At 42.4% G+C, this 19,462-nt stretch overlaps 1 protein-coding gene across 8 annotated transcripts in view; it reads left to right on the forward strand.

Moving 5' to 3' along the window:
* The window catches only part of CHD7 (chromodomain helicase DNA binding protein 7), a 178,485-nt gene that overhangs the window by 147,942 nt on the left and 11,081 nt on the right, over positions 1 to 19,462 (forward strand). For 7 of the 8 annotated variants that reach the window (XM_032296168.1, XM_032296173.1, XM_032296174.1 and 4 more), the window contains 15 exons: positions 551 to 718; positions 957 to 1,136; positions 4,459 to 4,569; positions 4,659 to 4,864; positions 7,661 to 7,860; positions 8,047 to 8,206; positions 12,328 to 12,417; positions 12,865 to 12,968; positions 14,311 to 14,440; positions 14,848 to 14,920; positions 15,078 to 15,135; positions 15,809 to 16,037; positions 16,290 to 16,498; positions 16,621 to 17,289; positions 18,168 to 18,328. In XM_032296168.1, the coding sequence (XP_032152059.1) occupies positions 551 to 718; positions 957 to 1,136; positions 4,459 to 4,569; positions 4,659 to 4,864; positions 7,661 to 7,860; positions 8,047 to 8,206; positions 12,328 to 12,417; positions 12,865 to 12,968; positions 14,311 to 14,440; positions 14,848 to 14,920; positions 15,078 to 15,135; positions 15,809 to 16,037; positions 16,290 to 16,498; positions 16,621 to 17,289; positions 18,168 to 18,328 (2,748 nt within the window). The remainder of the gene's footprint in view (positions 1 to 550; positions 719 to 956; positions 1,137 to 4,458; positions 4,570 to 4,658; positions 4,865 to 7,660; positions 7,861 to 8,046; positions 8,207 to 12,327; positions 12,418 to 12,864; positions 12,969 to 14,310; positions 14,441 to 14,847; positions 14,921 to 15,077; positions 15,136 to 15,808; positions 16,038 to 16,289; positions 16,499 to 16,620; positions 17,290 to 18,167; positions 18,329 to 19,462) is intronic. The other variant, XM_032296172.1, reaches the window with a different exon arrangement.

The raw sequence follows: 19,462 nt of genomic DNA on the forward strand, positions 1-19,462 counted from the left end.
ACTCAGGCTGTGTCCTATGTTTCAGGGCAAGTAACCAACTAGTAACCTGTTGATTAATAACCAGAGAAGAAGTTTTTTAGTACTTTAACCCTCTTCTAAACTGCACCTCTATTTATTGGCACGTATGGTCTTATAACTGGCAATTGAGTCTTGTTGTTCTTTGGTAGCCATCGTAGCTCAGGCCTCCATAACAAAATACATAAATGGGGTGGCTTAAACAACAGATGTTTATTTCTCCCAGTTCTGGAGGTTGGAAGTCCAAGCACAGAGTGCCAGCAGAGTCAAATTCTTGGTGAGGGCCCTCTTCTTGGTTTATGGACAATCATCATCTTGCTGTGTCCTCATGTAGCTTAAAGAGAGCCAGCTCTCTCTCTTTATATGAGCATTAATCCCTGTTCATGAGGACTCCACCCTCATGACCTAATTACTTCCCTAAGGCCCCACCTCCAAGCACCTTCACATTGGAAGGAGGGTTTCAGCATATTAATTTGGTGGGGAGACACAAACATTCAGTTCATTGCAATAACTGTTAATTTCATTTTTCTTCCAGGCTCAGGCTAGATGTCATAGAATAGGACAGAGCAAATCTGTGAAAATCTACAGGCTGATTACAAGAAACTCCTATGAAAGGGAAATGTTCGACAAGGCTAGTTTGAAGCTGGGGCTGGATAAAGCTGTGCTGCAGTCTATGAGTGGAAGAGAAAATGCTACCAATGGGGTAAAACCACCCTTGCCCAAACCATTCATTTATTCTGGCACCTTCCTTTATTTAGCTCATAGTAAGACATTACTCAGCCTTTGATTATTTTTCGATCTCAATATTTTAACTGTATTTTGTCACACTTTCTTTGCTGTAATTCAGGTTTGCTGTCTTTGAGAAAAATGCAGTGTTTGTTTAGTCTCTAAGCCTCTTAATTCTAAATTATTTTGAATATTTTAAATATTTCTAAAAACAGGTACAACAGCTTTCCAAGAAAGAAATAGAGGATCTTCTACGAAAAGGGGCCTATGGTGCACTCATGGATGAGGAGGATGAAGGGTCTAAATTTTGTGAAGAAGATATTGATCAGATCCTGCTACGTCGAACCCACACCATTACCATTGAGTCAGAAGGGAAAGGTTCCACATTTGCTAAGGTGTGAATCGATCTGAAGAGCCCAGATTTTCCACAGAAGCATGAGGGAGTACATGTGAAAAGTGCCTTGTAAAAATGCTTACAAGATGCATTGGGACTTAACCAAATTAATTATTAACTCCCTGTGGAACCCCTGGCACATGAAGCTTTCTTTATGCTTTGGTTTTTCTTCTGTGTACCTGGCACTGGTATTTGGCCTCACCTTGTCGTCCTTGTATCTACTTCCCAGCTCCTGGGGCAAATCCTTCACTTGTATTCTTGACTCCATCCTTCCCACTTCTGAGACCATGCTCCACTGGCATCTTCCTTCTCTCCCCAGATCCTGGTTTCTGAAGCAGCCTATAAGAACGATCAAATCACCCCTTTAAAAACACCGCTCCTCTATTTTCCCCTCTAGTTACAACTCCGTACATGAACTCTTTTCAGAGCTAAAATCCACACTAACGTGATCTACTCCAGCTGTCTCTACTGGCTCCCTTTCTACTTACTTGTCGGCTTCCAGCTTGCACCCCTTGCCTGCCTCTTTGTTAGAGCTGCTCTGGCCAGGGTCACCACTTAGTACACCCGATGGTTCCACCTGAGAGCCCCTTCTGAAGTTTCACCTGCATTTTGTTTTAGCCATCTGCACTGAGGCCCACTCCATACTTTTATCTTTAACAGCTTTATTGAAATGTAATTAACTGACCATACAATTCACCTGTCTTAAGTGTGCAATTCAATGCCTTTACCATATTTATAGACTTGAGCAAATATTACCACAATTGAAGTTTGGATCATTTCCATCACCCCAGAAAGACCTTCATGCTCATTAACAGTCATTCCCTATCCCTACATACCAGTCTCCCATACCTGGAAACCACGAATCTACTTTCTTTTTCTACAGATTTGTGTTTCTAGACAGTGGATAGTTCATATAAGTGAAATCATATGATGCATGATCTTTTGTATCTTACTTCATTTACTTAACATAATGTTTTTGAGGTTCACCTGTGTTGTAGCATGGATCAGTAATTATTCCTTTTTATTGCTGAACAATATTCTATTTTATGGTTATACCACATTTACTTTTTGATAATGGACATCTGGGTCATTTCTACTATTGTTTATTATGAAGAATGTTGCTATGGATATTTGTGTACAGGTTTTTGTGTGGACTTGATGTTTTCATTTCTCTTGAGTATATACCAGGGGTGGAATTGCTGTGTTCTATGTTAACTAAATGTTTGACCCTTTGAGGAACTACCACACTGTTTTCTAAAGTGAGTGTACTGTTATTTTTCCCTTTAAAGTCAGATAATAGGAAGTGTAGGTAAGGATATGGAGGAAATGGAACAGAACTCCACATCCTCCTGAATACTTTTTTATTGTCTGAGTTTTTAGTTGTAGCCATCCTAATGGGTGTGAGGTCGTATCCCACTCTGGCTATTATTTGCATTTCTCTGATGATGTTGAGTATCTTTTCATGTGCTTATTGGCTAGATGTAGGTCATCTTTGGAAAAAAAATTTTTTTTGAGATGGAGTCTTGTTCTGTCCCCCAGGCTGGAGTGCAGCGGCACGATCTCAGCTCACTGCAACCTCTACCTCGCAGGTTCAAGCAATTCTCCTGCCTCAGCCTCTCGAATAGCTGGGATTACAGCTGTGCACCAGCATGCTCAGTTAATTTTTGTATTTTTAATAGAGGTGGGGTTTCACCGTGTTGGCCAGGCTGATCTCGAACTCCTGACCTCATGATCCACCCACCTCGGCCTCCCGAAGTGCTGGGATTACAGGTGTGAGCCACCGTGCCCAGCCAGAAAAATTTCTGTTCAAGTTCTTTGTTCATATTTTGAGTTTCTTATCAAGGTTTAATACTTGAAAAATATATATGTTCTGGGTGAAAGTTCTGTATTGAATAATATGATTGCAGATATTTTCTCCTAGTGTTTTCTTAATAGCATGTAATTTTAATGAAGCCCAGTTACCAGTTTTTTCTTTTGTTGCTTGTATTTTTAGTGCATTGTTGAACCCAAGGTCACAAAGATTTATGTTTTCTACAGATTTGCCTACTCTGGACAGTAGGCAGTTCATATAAATGGAATCATATGATGTATGATCTTTTGTGTCTGGCTTCATTCAGTTAGTGTAATGTTAGTCATTCACTAGCATAACTTAGATTCCAAGTTTTATAGGTTTTACTCTTACATTTTGGTCTTTGATCCCATTTGAATAGAGTTTTGTGTATGGTGTGAGGTAGGGGTCCAACCCTTCCTTTTGCATATGGCTATGCAGTTGTCCCAGCTACTCCAGTCTGGAAAGGCTCTTCTTCTGTGGGCTTTGAGACCCACATCTTCTCCCTTACATCTTTCAGCCTCATGTCAGGTTATTTTCTCAAGGATCACAGATACTGTGTATTCAATATGTGCACAGCCAAACTTATCACCCCATCTTTCCCCCTGTCCCCATCTCTGTTTGTCCACCTGCCCGACATTCAGTTGCCAGAGATGGATGCTGAGGTTTTTCCTGACTGCTTCTTCCTCTTTCATATCTCATATATACCCAGATTCTGGTTCCATTAATTCTTTTATTTTATTTTTAGACACGACATCTCACTGTGTTGCCCAGGCTAAACTTGAACACATGGCTCAAGTGACCTTCCACCTTCAGCTTCCCAAGAATTTTACCTTTTAAAGAATATATTTCTTTTCTTTTTTTCTTTCAGCATTGGTGTAACCTTTCCAACTTGTGACTCTAGATATGATGTGTCCATAATTAGATTATTCCTATTTTCAAATAGTTCCTGGCTCCCTCAGGATAGAGTTCAAACTCTGTTAACAGCACATACAAGGCACAGCTTGACCTAGCTTCTCTCTCCGTCACCAGCTCAACCTCTGGCTCTTCTTCCCTGACTACCATCATCCCCTTTTCTCTCCTCTGTGCCTTGGCACATGCTCTGCTGTGAACATTTTCACATGCTTTCCTGTTTTGTGAGTGTTTTAAAGTATGGTTCAGGCATCATTTTATGGGAGAGCCTTTTCTTCTCAGTTCCCAGCAATGTCCTGCCTGAACCAGGTTAGGGGCTCCTCCTCTGTATATCACTTGCATTGGTGTATACCCTTGCTTCCTGTCATTTTTATCATGCTGCAGTGTAATCCTTTCGTCTGGTCTCAACCTCTGGACAGAGAGCGGCGTGAGGGCCAGTCTGTCATTCTAGTCCCATCTACTGTAGTATCTGCCGTAAGTGGAGGAATGCACAACATTGGAGCAAATGGATAAACAAAAGCTGCTTTACATTCTGCTTCAGAGAAAAGCCTCTCAAAGTAATGCATTTCTTTTTTCTCTTTAGGCCAGTTTTGTTGCATCTGGAAATAGGACAGATATTTCCTTAGATGATCCAAATTTCTGGCAAAAGTGGGCTAAGAAGGCTGAATTGGATATTGATGCCTTAAATGGAAGGGTGAGTGAGAAGTCCCATTCAAACACCTATCTGATCTAAACCAAGAGCCACTCTTTCAGAAGATTCAAATGTATCTCCTCTTTCATTAGAACAACCTGGTTATTGATACTCCAAGAGTGAGAAAGCAGACCAGGCTCTACAGTGCAGTGAAGGAAGATGAGCTGATGGAGTTCTCAGACTTGGAAAGTGATTCTGAAGAAAAGCCCTGTGCAAAGCCACGGCGCCCCCAGGATAAGTCACAGGGCTATGCAAGGAGTGAGTGTTTCAGGGTGGAGAAGAATCTGCTTGTCTATGGGTAAGTAGGACTCACTACGTAAGATGGCATTTTATTTTAACAGTAGTTGGAATTCCCAACTGGTATGGAAAAACTATATTTGTGTTTAAATCTGTGTAACACCTTTTGGCACAGTCAAATAAATGCTTCTGCAGTAACTTGACAGGGCTTTGGAGCCATTTGATTAATGTAATCGAAGTTGTTCAGATACTGTGGAGTCAGAGGTCACCTGAAGTTTGGGTGCTTGATTGTACCTTAAGGAATTATGCCAGGTTCAGATTTACATGTTGATTATTAATAATTAAGAACAAAGTGTCAAAGTTACAAAATCTTTTCTCACTTCAGAAGCTTTGCATAAAATTTATGACCATCATAATCTTTTAATATTTCTCTTATAAAAAATTTTCAAAGGCAATAATCTCACTTGTTAAATTCTTCCTTGCAACTCATATGAAACATGAATGGTCATTTGAACTTTGTGAAAGTGTTGTATTTTTCCTGCTGGACTACAAGTTTCTGAAAGACAGGATCCATGTCTAATTCATCTCCGAATCACTGTGACACCCAACATAGTACTTCGAATGTCAGGGTGCTCAGTAAATACCTGAATCAGTCAATGAAGAGTTCTCTAGCAGATTCTGGGACTACAGGCAACTCCCATTAAAATAAAATTTAAAAGAAAAAAAAAAACTGCTTGTAGGATAAACTATCTACAGATCTTGTGACATCCTGTCTTGGATGATTTCTTCCAATGGATCACCATTAGTTTCAGAGTAAACACAAACATATGCTGACACGGCATCCAGAGCTCTCTTAGGCCCTTGTCTTCCCTTGGTTCTTTCCCACGGGCAGTCCAAGCTTCTGTTAGGACAGACGGCTTCATCTCCTTCAGTGCACCAGGCGCTCCATCTCATGTGTGTCTTTGCACCAACTCTTCCCACCGCCTAGCGGACTCCCAACGTGCACCTCTGCTAGGAGGTGACCTGACTCCCTTCTGCTCTCTGTACGTGTCCAACTCAGGCATCAGCTTGTGCTCTGCAACAGACTCTGGCCTGCACTTCCCATCACACTCATCGTGTTGTTTATGATTTTTGAGTCACCTCCCTCTTTTGCTAGATTCCCAGTTTGCAGCTCCTTGAGGATGGAGGCTTCTTCTTTGTATCCTCAGTGCGTAGTGCAGTGTGTGCAGACACACAGTGCTGATAAATGCTTGTTCAACAGAAGCCCATCCTCATTATCTGTGCAAGCTGGACATCCTCCCTTGTCTATTCTTACATGGGGCAGAGACTTACCCCCCTGCCCCTCAGAAGCCCTTTGCTGCTCACACCTGCTGCCATGTTTCAGCGCAATCATCAGATCTGAGAGTTCTGTGGCTAACTTTAGGAATGGAGCTCATTAATAACTCCTGCAACTAATAAGTGTGCTTAGTGCAAATTGTCTCTTAGTCAGGCCCTTCCCTCTTCCCATAGTCATCACTGTACCGAACACCTATGTGCTGGGCACTGTCTAGGATCCTCTCAGTCACTAGGGGTGCAGCTCTGAGCAAGACAGTCATGGGTCAGTCAGGCAGATGAGCAAGCAGAAGTGGTACAGACTGTGACAATGCTGTGACAGGGAAGCACCCTGCTGTGGAGCATAGAGCCTGTTAGCTTGCTGTTAAGACACAGCTCCGGTGTTGTCTCCCCAATTCTGGGGTTAGGAGGAGTGAAAGGAAGAATTCCACAGAAGGTAGTATGTACAGTCTGTGACTTGGTGGACATCAGAAACCAGCCAGGGTAAGAGGGAGTGCTGGGGTTTGGGTATTGAGGGGAAGTGAGGTCCCAGCAGATAGAGCAGTGTGTTCCGAGGCCTATCAGTGAGATCCTTGTGCTTGGAGAAACTGCAAGAAGTTCACAGGAGCTGGACAGGACCAGGGAGTGACAGGAGACCAAGCCAGGGCGAGAGGCAGGGCCTGAGGGAGGATGTGTGCTGCTCTTTGCTTGAGACACTATTCTCGGTCTGCAGCAGAGGGGCTGTTCATACCATGAGCACTGCCTTGGTGGCTCAGTCTGCTGCTGCCTGCCTCCTTGCCTATTTGTTGTATGGTCTTGCCCCACAACTCCCAGATGAAACAGCACAGTACTGTTTAGGCTGGGATTATAACACAAAACAAACATTCAGGCCCCATGGCGTGTTGTCTGTAGGTTCTGTCTTCCGTCCATGGTCCTTTCTCCCACTCATTTCTCATGAGGACTTGAGGGTTGGCAGAACATTTTGCCTGTGAGGGTTCTTATGTGTGGGATTATTACTCTTTATTTCAAAAGGAACCTCAGAGCTTTCTAGAACCTTTCCCCAGTGACTGTGGCATCCCTTAGAGGTGGGTTGATGCAGCCATACTGCTCAGCATCACACCCTTGATTTTAGGGTAGTCACCCCTTTTATCTTGAGTTGCCTTTTATCTCAGATTGTTGGTCAATATCAAAACATACTAATCATGACAGTGTGAAGCAAAGTCTATAATTTCCAGGCCCTTGGTTGTACTCATGTCCTGAAAATTGCTTCCACGGCCTGCATGTGTCTGGGAAAGCCAGGGTTAACCTTGTGGGCATTATTCCAGTGGCAGTTCAACTCGTGCACTTAGGAACAGTGAACTGAGAGGCAGCTTGCTGTGTAAGGGAGTGTTTTTAACTCTTGCACCCTGGATTGCTTTCCTGTCACCCTATGTGAATTGTTGCTAGTTTTGACCCAGGATTTCCCAACACTGGTACCTGACTGTTAAAGTAAAGCCCTAAATCAAAACTCAAAGGCACTTCTGCATGCTGAATGTTTGCTTTGCAGTTGGGGACGGTGGACAGACATTCTCTCCCACGGACGCTATAAACGTCAACTCACTGAGCAAGATGTGGAAACCATCTGCAGAACCATCCTGGTGTACTGTCTTAATCATTACAAAGGGGATGAGAATATCAAAAGCTTCATCTGGGATCTGATCACACCTACAGCAGATGGCCAGACTCGAGCCTTGGTCAACCATTCTGGTACGTCTCTGCCATGCTGTTTGTGCTACAGGGTCACAAAGCCACCAGGAACCTTTGTGACATGCTGTTGATAAAGAGATGTGACATACACCCCGTATTTCCCTACCTCCTGCATTAAGCTATCTGCCATTGACACTGTAATTGGAGTATAAAAGGCTTCTATTATTATTATGATGGTGATTCTAGGTTTATCAGCCCCAGTGCCAAGGGGAAGGAAGGGAAAGAAGGTGAAAGCCCAGAGCACACAGCCGGTGGTGCAGGATGCCGACTGGCTGGCCAGCTGCAACCCAGATGCCCTGTTCCAGGAGGACAGCTACAAGAAACACCTGAAGCATCACTGTAACAAGTATGTTATTAGAGGGTGGACCTGGAGAGCTTAATTCCCTTTTCATTCTTTAAAAAATGCATGCAGTTAGCCTTCCATGTTTGCAGATGCAGAACTCGCAGATTTGGAGGGTCAACTGAGGGAGCTGAACGTCTGCAGATTTTGGTATCTGAGAGGGGTCCTGGAACCATACTCCTGCGGATATGGAGGGACAGCTTTGTATTAAGGCTTTTAAGTGGTGTAGTCACTGCCTTTGTACAGCCTTACCATTTTTCTTGAAATGCGGTGTCAAGTTATAGGAGAGCATACCTTTAGGTGACTGATTATTTTTTTAACATGATGAGATACACAACACAACATTTATCATTTTTACCATTTATAAGTGAACAATTCATTGGCATTAATTACACTCACAATGCTATATACCCATCACTATCTTTACCCGAAATGTTTCCATCATCCCAAATATAAACTCTGTACCAATTAAACAGTAACTTGCCCGGCCCCTGGTGACCACCATTCTACTTTCTGTTTCTAATAGTTTGTCTATTCTGTGTATCTCCTAAGGGAAATCACATGTTATTTGTCCTTCTATGTCTGGCTTACTTCACTTAACATAGTATTTTCAAGGTTCATTTGTATTACAGTGCCAGAATTTCATTTCTGTTTACGGCTGAATAGTGTTCCATTGTGTATGTATGCCACGTTTTGTTTGTCCCAGTCATCTGTTGATGGACACTTAGGCTGGTTATTGTGGCTTTCATGAACAATGTTGCTGTGAACGTTGTAGAGGACTGGTTTTTAACCAATATCTGTTAGAGAATTGTAGTCATCATTATATGATCCCATCCTCAACTAACTGCTTGCAGTGGAAGGAGGACTGGGGAGTTCATGTATTATTTTTTGCCTAATATTACCTCAGTTGCTGGGTCCATTTTTTGTACACAAGAGCTTAGAATCATATTACCTTTATTTCTAACAACGGATTATAGATAATTGAAGACTATTGAACCTAAATTTATTTTGTTGCTTAGAGCTCTGTTAACAGTCCTATTAAACTAACATCTGCATATGTTGATTAATTCCTTATTCTGAATATGCATTTTTCCGTATCACTAGTTCAGGCACCAATGCTACTTGATCAGCTCTATGTCCTAGCTTCATGTGACCTTGAGCAAATTATTCAGCCTCTTGAGGACTCATTTTTCTGGTGAGCCCAGTAGACCTTGGCAGCAAGATTTCAGCTGGATGAGGCAGGATGTATGCATTTCTCTTTGTAAAAGTTAAAGGTAGCAGCAACAAAGTCTGAGCATATAATGAGCATGCCAAATGCTTTATTTATATGGATTATCTGTTTGAGTTGTCTAAGATTACTAAGATTTTTATCCCCATTTAACTGACAAGGAAACTGAGACTAAAGTTGAGTAACCTCCTTAAGGACCCTCGGCAAGTTGAAGGGGCAGAGCCAGGTTTGAACCCGAGTAGACAAGGGCAGCCTCGGCTCGGAAGTCTCCCTCCTCCTCGGGACTGTGGTGAGGCTCTGGGGCATCTTCAGAACCATTACCTCCAACCCTTTTGGCATCTCAGAAACTTGGTGGTTACTGCTGTGGCATAAGAGTGCTCCCTAAAATCCCACCCACTTGCATTCTTAGAAAACCTCTGTGTCCTTGTGGTTGATGGAAACTTTATGTCAATAGCCTTCTGAGTTGTGGACTCAAACAAATGAAGGGAAGTGGGTCAGTGTGGAAAGAATGGCTCCTGTTCTCAGAGGCTGGTGTGATGGTGGAGGCTTTAGATTTCCCATTCTACTGTCAGTAAACGCTTCCATAGGACACCCTCCCTAATTAGTATGTGAGAAGTAACTGGTGTTCCTCATATCTTTCCACACAGTCTCAGAAGAAGCTTTTTGGTGCTCCCCAGCTCATTGCTGAGGCAAAGCAAGTGATCCAGTTGTCCTTTCCTGGTAGATCACGTCTTGAGACTTATTGCCATCTAAAGTGTGGAAATGTTGATGACTGTTAAGATGGAAAATGAGCCCTACATTGAGGGACATTCTAGACAGTACTGGCCACTTCTCTTCACAAGTTTCAGGGTTGTGAGAGACAAAGACAGAGGGACTTTCTCTGGTTAAAGGGGACAAAGAGGACAGGACAGTTCACTGCCATGCATGTCCTGGACTCAGGGCTGGACCCAAAAACAGTCAGTAGTGGGAGAGCTAAAGAAGCCTGTATCAGGCCTAAGGAGTCATTCATCATTGTGTCTGTCTAAATTACAGAGTGCAAACTCCTTAGAATCAGAGGCCATATTGTGGTCATCTTTTTGTCCCCGCAGTGGGCAGCTAGCTTAGTGTATTCCACAGGGGCACTCAGCTTACCAGTTGCTTGGCTTAGAATTTTTCCTCTAGAAGAAAAGTAGCATTCACAGTTAGTTCATAAAAGCCTCATGTAACTAAAGTCCCTCCCAAAGTGGAAATCTTTCTCTTTTATCAAAGGTAGAGAAATTATTGGGTTCCCTGCCACTGTACTGGTCTGTGCTGTGCTTGTTAAAGAATCCATCCAAAGGCAGAGGGTGTTTTCTTGGAACTGTCCTTGCTGGGCACCCTCTGTAAGTGGACGCTGGCCTTCAAATTCTTCTCTAACCAGAGAAGAAATAAGGTACCTGTCATACGCATTTCAGTATGGCACAGTCAATGTTTAATCTCATGAGTTAACAAGAGAAAAAATCTAAATGGAGATAGAAATGAATTATACAAAGTGAGTCTCTTCAGGGATTTACAAGCTCACATTTGGCCTGTCCAGAGCCCATGCTGGCCTTGAGTAGACTCGTAGTTGGGGAAGGGCCTGTTGAGGAACGTCTGTTGATGTCTGATCGGGAACTGTCTGTTGTGGTTAACCCTAGTTGTTATTTTGAAGTTTTAGGACAGTTTCCAGGCCCTGAGAGACAGTGTGATTAGAATAGTCGGAAGACCTAGTTCCAAATGTCCCATGTGCAAGGTAACTCTGCGGCCTTGGATTTGTCACTTATCTTCTGCTACCATCAGTTTTCCCATTTGAAAATGGAAATTATAACTTGCCCTGCTTCATCATAGGGTTATCGTGAAGGTCAAAAGGGCTAGTATAAGTGTGAGACATTGGTTGTAAAGTTCTGTACAAGTGTACGATGAGATTATTCAGCTGGGGAAATAGCATTTGTACTATTACGTACTCATGGCCAAGAAGGCCATGATTCACCTGTCAGTCCCGAATGCACACCAGGGCTGTCCAGCAGGGGATGCTAGCTTTGGTAGACTCTGGCTTTTGGGACTTACCAGGCCCACTTTATTGAAAGAATTATGTTTTAGCCATTGAGGACCTCCAAGCAGGATTGAAAATGTAGTTTCTAGAATTCCAAGGGTTTTAAAAAATTAATATCTTGAGAATGTTTATGAAGTCAATGAATTGGACACATTTTAATTTCTAATGTTTTATTATTTTTTTCAAACTACTACAACTTAGGTTCCCAGGTACAATAAACTAGAAGGAATAAAAATGTCTAACATAGTATTTCGTACAGGAGAAGAGCAATGACACACCTTCTACCCCACCCCATCCCCATCTTCCTTTCTCGGAAGCAAAGTTGTATAATCTAAAAAACCTGACATTCCATATTGAGGGTTTATTGTAAGGTAGTAAAACCAGATTTTATATCTCGTTTATTCCTACAACTTCTGATGTGCTTCCAAAAATGGTATTAAGGCAGCAGCTGAGGAAATTTTATGAGATAATGAAGCAGAACAGTTACTGAAAGCCATCTGCTCAGTTGTTTACAAACTTGCTTCAATACTTCAGAGGCAATGGTAGGGTACGTGTCTAAACTTCACAAGCTGCACTAGGTAGAACTAAATGAAGTGCGCCTGGGCTGGGCTGAGCTCGGGCCCTCTCTGTGCAGTGTGAGCGGTTGCCAGGCAGGCCTGTTGGAAGCCAGCAGAAAGCACCACACAGAGGTGATTATGTGCCACCATCTGTCACGCTTCAAGCCTACCATACAGCATGGCTAATCAGCCTTGGCAGGATGATGGATGAACAGCAGCAGCTGCCAAAAGCCACTGTTGGCAAACAGTCCTGAAGTTAAGAACTTTTTCCCCCCTCTGTCTTCCTCTCCAGGGTCCTGCTGCGTGTCCGCATGCTGTACTACCTAAGACAAGAAGTGATAGGAGACCAGGCAGATAAGATCTTAGAGGGTGCTGACTCAAGGTTAGTGCGAGCTCACATTTGTTCTCAACCTCAGCAAGATAATCTGTAGCTGAAAAACATCATGGGTTGTGTTTTGAACCTCCATAAACCACTGGTAGTAACCCATCTTCTTTTTTGCATCTTGAATGCAGTATTTGTCGTTTGTCCTTGGGGATGTGATGAGAATCAGGAAAAGGCTGTTTGTATTTCTGTTTGTAGTGGAAAGAGGTGTGAACTAAAGCACCGGTGTTCTGAGGTGACCCTTAAAATGGAATACCATGTGATGAAGTTCATTTCTGGTCTTGGCAAGGGCGACTGACTCATGCCCTTCCTTTTAATCTTTACTGATACCTCCCCACCATGCTCAGATGTTTATCGTGGGAGAGGGGGCACGTGAGCCATGTATCACATTCATTACTTGGAATTTTTTTTTTAATACTAGTATTTCTTATAAATGTTGTCTTTCAGTGAAGCCGATGTATGGATTCCGGAACCTTTCCATGCTGAAGTTCCTGCAGATTGGTGGGATAAGGAAGCAGACAAATCCCTCTTAATTGGAGTATTCAAACATGGTAAGTGACGTTTCTGTTTGAATACATCTCGACTGTATGGCTTGGTCTTTATTTAGAACTCTTTACATACTCTTTTCCAAAGTCATAATATTAATGAGGATAGTTCCAAAGGACTCTTGGCGTCTACCATTTTTCTGTACTAAAAATCTAATATGAACTGTAAATATCAGATGCTGTTTTTGAATGTTTGTTGAGCATTTGAGAAGAAAACATTTCTTTCTTGGCTGTAAATAAAACCCAAACCATATTTGTTTTAATAATAGCCAAGTTGTACTATAGCTCTCCCTAAACTTTGCTTCCAGCTCGGCTTCCCTTGCTAACTCTGCCAACCAGTGTCAAAGTGGACGGTGGGCTTAACCTCTGCTATTAATCTGTACAAGTGCCTCCTGGGCTTTGTTCCAAGCAATATTTCACAAATGTCAGTGCTGAGAACTCGCGGCTCCCCTGAGTGGGATGCAGCCTTGTTAACTTTGAAAGGCTGGGGATGCAGAACTGGCATGATATATACAGTGAGCGATTCCTGATTATAATCCCAATTCTCTGGAGGTCGCGGAGGTATTCTCAGCAGCCCAGCCTGACTAAAGGGGAGAATGATGGCTTATAAAACCTTTCATGATTACAGTTTGGCTTGCGGCTCCACAGCAGTTAGGAGCAGTGTGTTGTAGTACACATCCTAATTGAATTGTGCTGTTCTGCCTATGTACTGCAGCCGCGTTTTGTGAGCTCAGCCTCAAAATCATTTTCCCGCAGTGCACTGTTGGGATCTGCCATTTTCCATCTAGTCAACTTGGGCAGTCAAAAAGCAAATTGCAGTTTGAAAACCATAGAGGGAACAGTGTTATCTTACTGACATGCATCATCCTAAACCTAATAAGACAGGTTCGCTGGCCTTACGTATATGGGGATTTTTCAGCCAGCCATGAGAGTTCCTGCAGGACTGACGCTATTCACAGGGTGGATGGGGGTGGACCCAGTGCACCCCTGCAGAGGTCATAAAGGAACATTGCAAAGCCTTCTAAAATGTCAAGCAGAATTAGATCTGGGGAAAAATAGGGTCAGAAATCCTCCCAGGCACCTTGCAGTTATTCTGAACCTGTTTTTCTATTAGTGTTTGTGGTAATTCTGATAATATCCCTGAGGTGTAACTTGGCCTCCAGTAGCTTCCCTAGAAGGAGCGTTCCATAGAATGCCCTACTAAAACAAGGTCCATTTTGGATTCAACATAGATGTTAACCTTGACTGAGAAACAGACTTGCTGTGTTGTGGCAGTGCTGTGATTTTGCCAGTGATGGGGCCTTTCTTTGTTTCCGTGTGTGCTCTGTGCACGGATGGCATGGCACAGGCTATGAGAAGTACAACTCCATGCGAGCTGACCCCGCGCTGTGCTTTCTGGAACGAGTCGGCATGCCTGATGCCAAGGCCATAGCTGCCGAGCAAAGAGGAACAGACATGCTAGCAGATGGCGGTGACGGGTAAGAAGGACATTTTAAAATTTGAATAAACTTTATGTCAGTTTCCCATCTATTGGCAGGGCTCAATTCTTACCCCACGCTACACACTATATTGCATCTGATTTGAAGTTCAAGTGATGTTTTACCAGTCTATTCTGTTTATATATCATAATGACTGTTTAAACAATATACATTATCTTGATAATCTGAAACTTGTTTTTCTTTTCCAAATGGCATTTCCCCCATCCTCCCTGGGCCCCCTCCACCACCCTGCCACAGCTGCATGTTTTAAATACTGATAGAGTTGCTTTTGATATCAAAACCATAATTAAAGGTAGCATTGGGCAGATTGTTACTTTTTCCTACCCTACCTTCCCTCTCTTGCTTATCAGTATGATTCAAACAATTTTTGTCTTTGTTTTACATAGGGGAGAATTTGATAGAGAAGATGAAGACCCAGAATATAAACCAACCAGAACACCATTCAAAGATGAAATAGATGTATGAACTTGAGTATATTGGCTTTTATAGCTCCATTAAATTATTATATGCCCATATAAGACTTGTTAAACTTTATGGATAATGGACTTTTCTTTAAAAGACAAAGCAAAATGAGAGCTGGAATTAAAATAATTCTCTTTCTTGCTTTGCTTTCAAGGAATTTGCAAATTCTCCTCCGGAGGATAAGGAAGAATCCTTGGAAATACATGCCACAGGTAAGGCCGCAGAACAGCTCGCATAGCTCAGCAGACGTGTGCTGAGCAGTCATTGCTCATGTGGTAGAGACTTGTCCTGCTTCACAATGGTGGTGTCTTAACATGTTATTTCTTCTACACCAACCTCTTTTGTGAATCACTTTAATTCTTGTTAATGGCTGTGTTTTCGTTACATTGAATTTCTTAGATAGGATAACTTTTCTTGGACGATAATTGGCTGATTTATATTTTACACTTGTGAAAAATTTGAAGCATCTAAAATGTAGCTCTTGGGAAGAGAGCATTTGCTAAGTATTTACCTAAAATATTTTCAGTTTATTTACAATATTGACCTTTTACCTAATGTAAAATCATTACACAACAATTATACAGTTATTTTTTATGCTCAAGATGATTATTGTACATATGTTAAAGGAGAGTACCTTATAAGGTACTTTTTACGTAGGACTGATAAATAATGTTGTTTTCACCCCCTCTAAGGAGCTAAAAAAGAAATAGTGTGTAAGTTTTAAACAGAGGTTATTACTTATTTATATTTTTAAAATGAGGGCACTGAGATGCCCTTTCCCACACTGTCATTTGAATCTTAATGAGTCATCTTGTTTTGTTGGAAAAGTCTGTGTATTGCAAGATTGCAGCTACACATTTCAAAAATGTTTTTCCACTTCCCCAGGCAAGCACAGTGAGAGTAATGCTGAGTTAGGCCAACTTTACTGGCCTAACACTTCAACCCTGACTACACGTCTGCGCCGGCTCATTACTGCCTATCAGCGCAGCTATAAAAGGCAACAGATGAGGCAAGAGGCCCTAATGAAGACTGACCGGCGCAGACGGCGGCCTCGGGAGGAAGTGAGAGCTCTGGAAGCGGAAAGGGAAGCTATTATATCTGAGAAGCGGCAAAAGTGAGTTACTTTAGGGTTTCCCTCAGCTCCCAGTACATTCCCCTCTGTCCTGCTCCTGTAGACCCACAAGAGACAGGACTCATATCAATGGTAGTGACCACCAAAGAAAGGCTTGCTCCGGCAAAGCAGTCTGTCTCCCCACCCCAAATAAGTACCGTGTATGTATAAAGGCTAGGGGAAAGAGGAAAAGAAACAGTAAGCACTAAGCCTTTTCCTGCAGTATGATACCAGCTAATACAATCTTTCTAACAGGTGGACAAGAAGAGAAGAGGCTGATTTTTACCGTGTAGTATCCACCTTTGGGGTTATTTTCGACCCTGTGAAACAGCAATTTGACTGGAACCAATTTCGAGCCTTTGCCAGGCTTGACAAAAAGTCTGATGAAAGTTTGGAGAAATACTTCAGTTGTTTCGTGGCCATGTGTCGGCGAGTGTGTCGAATGCCCACCAAGCCAGATGACGGTAGGTACATTCAGCAACAAAGTTCTGTGTGAAAAGACCAGCAGAGTGAAAAATAAGAAAGTGTATAATGCAAAGTGCCCCTGAGTTCTTCCCGAGTAAATATGAGCCCTTCCGTGTTACAGAACCGCCCGACCTCTCCATGATTGAGCCCATCACAGAGGAGCGAGCCTCTCGAACTCTGTACCGCATTGAGCTGCTGCGGAAGATCCGTGAGCAGGTTCTCCATCACCCCCAGCTGGGAGAGAGGCTTAAGCTCTGCCAGCCAAGCTTGGATCTGCCAGAGTGGTGGGAGTGTGGAAGGCATGACCGAGACTTGCTGGTTGGTGCTGCTAAACATGGGGTCAGTCGGACGGATTATCACATCCTCAATGACCCAGAGTTGTCCTTCTTGGATGCGCATAAAAACTTTGCTCAAAACAGAGGGGCAGGTAATGTATCTTCCTTGAACCCACTGGCAGTTGGATTTGGCCAGACTCCTCCAGCCATCTCATCGGCTCACATTCAAGATGAGAAGGTAATGGATCAAGCTGAAGGCAAAGTGGAGGAGTCTGAAAACCCGACTCCCAAGGAGAAATGTGAGGGCAAAGAAGAGGAAGAAGAAACCGACAGCGGCGGGAAGGAGAGCAAGCAGGAGCGTGAGGCCGAGGCCAGCTCTGTGAAAAATGAACTGAAAGGTGTCGAGGTCGGCGCAGACACTGGGTCCAAGTCTATCTCAGAGAAAGGTTCCGAAGAGGATGAAGAGGAAAAACTGGAGGATGACGATAAGTCAGAAGAGTCTTCCCAGCCTGAAGGTAAGGCCTCACTGCTCCCCTCTCCTGATCCCACAGCAGCTGGTTGTGAGATGCATTGCTTCCCGGCAGCACAGCACCTGCTCTTTTCTTTTTCACTAGTGCTTAGTGTGCCTTTTCTTCTGTGAGGGGTGATTTCAAGTTATGCTTAGGTCTGGGTTTGCACTGCCGCCTTATAGCACCTAAACATGGTATTTTGAACAACATAAACTCTGAGAAGAGTTGCATGGACACATTAGCAACTTCCGGGTTAAGGATGGAAGTTAACTTACAGTCGCAGTGTATTAAGAATTCCATGTAATTTTAATTTCAACAAATGTGAGGGAAAGATGATCGATCATTCACTGAGTAAATATTATTAACCATTTTAAAACAAATGGTGCTTATTTTGTTTTGATTCAGAATTAAAGAGTAGGAGTAGGATCTAAAAATAACCAGTTTTCTAAGTCTCAGTAAGGTTGCTGAAACTGGCCCCAAGTAAAAATAAAACACCTACTGTCCTGCTGTAGCTGGAACCTTCAACTTTTGCCAAAAGGTCAGCCCTTTTTTCTGTGTGGAAGAACATAGGCTCTTGTCAATGACTTGGTTTACTATCAGCCTCCTGTAAGGTTTACTTGCACAGTGGTAGGTTGGCTACTGACTAACCTCTCTAAGCCTGTGTGTCTTTGTCTGCAAGATGGAAATAACAGCATCTATGTTAAAGGGCTGTTGCAAGCTTTAGACAACAAAGACTTATAAGATGCTCAGTACCATTCTAGCCATGTAGTAGGTACTCAATAAAATGAAGCTGATTAGTATTCACATTTTTAATCATGTCCTTTCTAAACTTCAGTTTCCCTGATACTCTGGTTGTGAGTAATGCGCACTAACTCATTTCTCAGCAGGAGCTGTCTCTAGAGGGAAGAATTTTGATGAAGAAAGCAATGCTTCCATGAGCACTGCTAGGGATGAAACCCGAGATGGATTCTACATGGAGGATGGAGATCCTTCAGTAGCTCAGCTCCTGCATGAAAGAACATTTGCCTTCTCATTTTGGCCTAAGGTTGGCAGGTTTTTGTTGCTGTTGTTTTCTTGACCAAAAAGGATTAGGGTAGAGGAAATCTTTCTGGCTTGATTTTTCAAATAATTTTAAGGTAAACTTTTGACACAGTATATGAGACTATAGATATTTCTTACACTTTTAAAGAGTGATTGGAAAAAGCCCGAAGAAAAAATTGTAGAACACTTTTCTAATAGGATGGGAAATGTGACGTGAAAGAAAGATAGTAAGAAATAGAAGTGTTTATGTGGATGGATCTTTGACTCCTTGTGGCTTTTAGGTTACTTACCTCTGTGTAATATAATCTATAGATTATCACTGTGTTTTAAAAACTTTTATGCGAAATAAAGCCTTCAGATTTAAGACAACTTTATATCTTTGGAAACCTACCATCTTCTTAACTTAGGAGAGGGTATGCTGTTGATCCATTTGCTCTTAACACATGATGAGATAATTCCAAATGTAGTTATCTGTAACCAAAAGCAAAATGGATATTATTTTTTTGCTAAACAATATAATTTTATAATTAATCCCTGTGTAATTTAAGTCTGTTTTTCAGGGTAAGGAAATAATCATCCTAATCACCATAACAGGACTCTCTGGTTTAAAACAAACAACACAAAAAATGAGCTTCAGTCAGCCTACCCCCAGGCTGGTCTTTCCCAGTATTATTGTTGTTTAAGAAAAAAGGTGAAAATTCTGACTGAAGAATATACTGTCAAAGACATTTTCTTCCCTCTGTCTATCCCTTTAGTTCCCCTGTTATGCTAACCTCCTTTATTGAGTGTAGGAGGGAGTTTCTCAGATCAGTCAAAGGTTATAGTAGCAGGCACTTTTAATCTATAGAAACCCAGTCTAAAGCTGTAATTAGAAATTTTTAATGTACACGCTTCAATGAAATTTGAAGTGATAATAGGTAGAGAATGCAAATTGACATTCATTAGGTGTTCCTAGGTTGGTGCCCATTTTATAATGCTGAACTTTATTAATAGTGACGCTAATGATGTCCCACTTCCTGGGACGCACTGCAATCCAGCCTGTGGATCTGATGGGCCAGGGCGGCAAGATGCTAATGCAAGGTTTCCATTGTCATCCACTGACGTCCACCAGCAGGGCTCTATGGAGCTTGTATAAAAG

The sequence above is a fragment of the Sapajus apella genome, unplaced genomic scaffold, assembly GCF_009761245.1.
Source record: "Sapajus apella isolate SASKATOON/1434 unplaced genomic scaffold, GSC_monkey_1.0 scaffold35, whole genome shotgun sequence".
Taxonomy (NCBI): domain Eukaryota; kingdom Metazoa; phylum Chordata; class Mammalia; order Primates; family Cebidae; genus Sapajus; species Sapajus apella.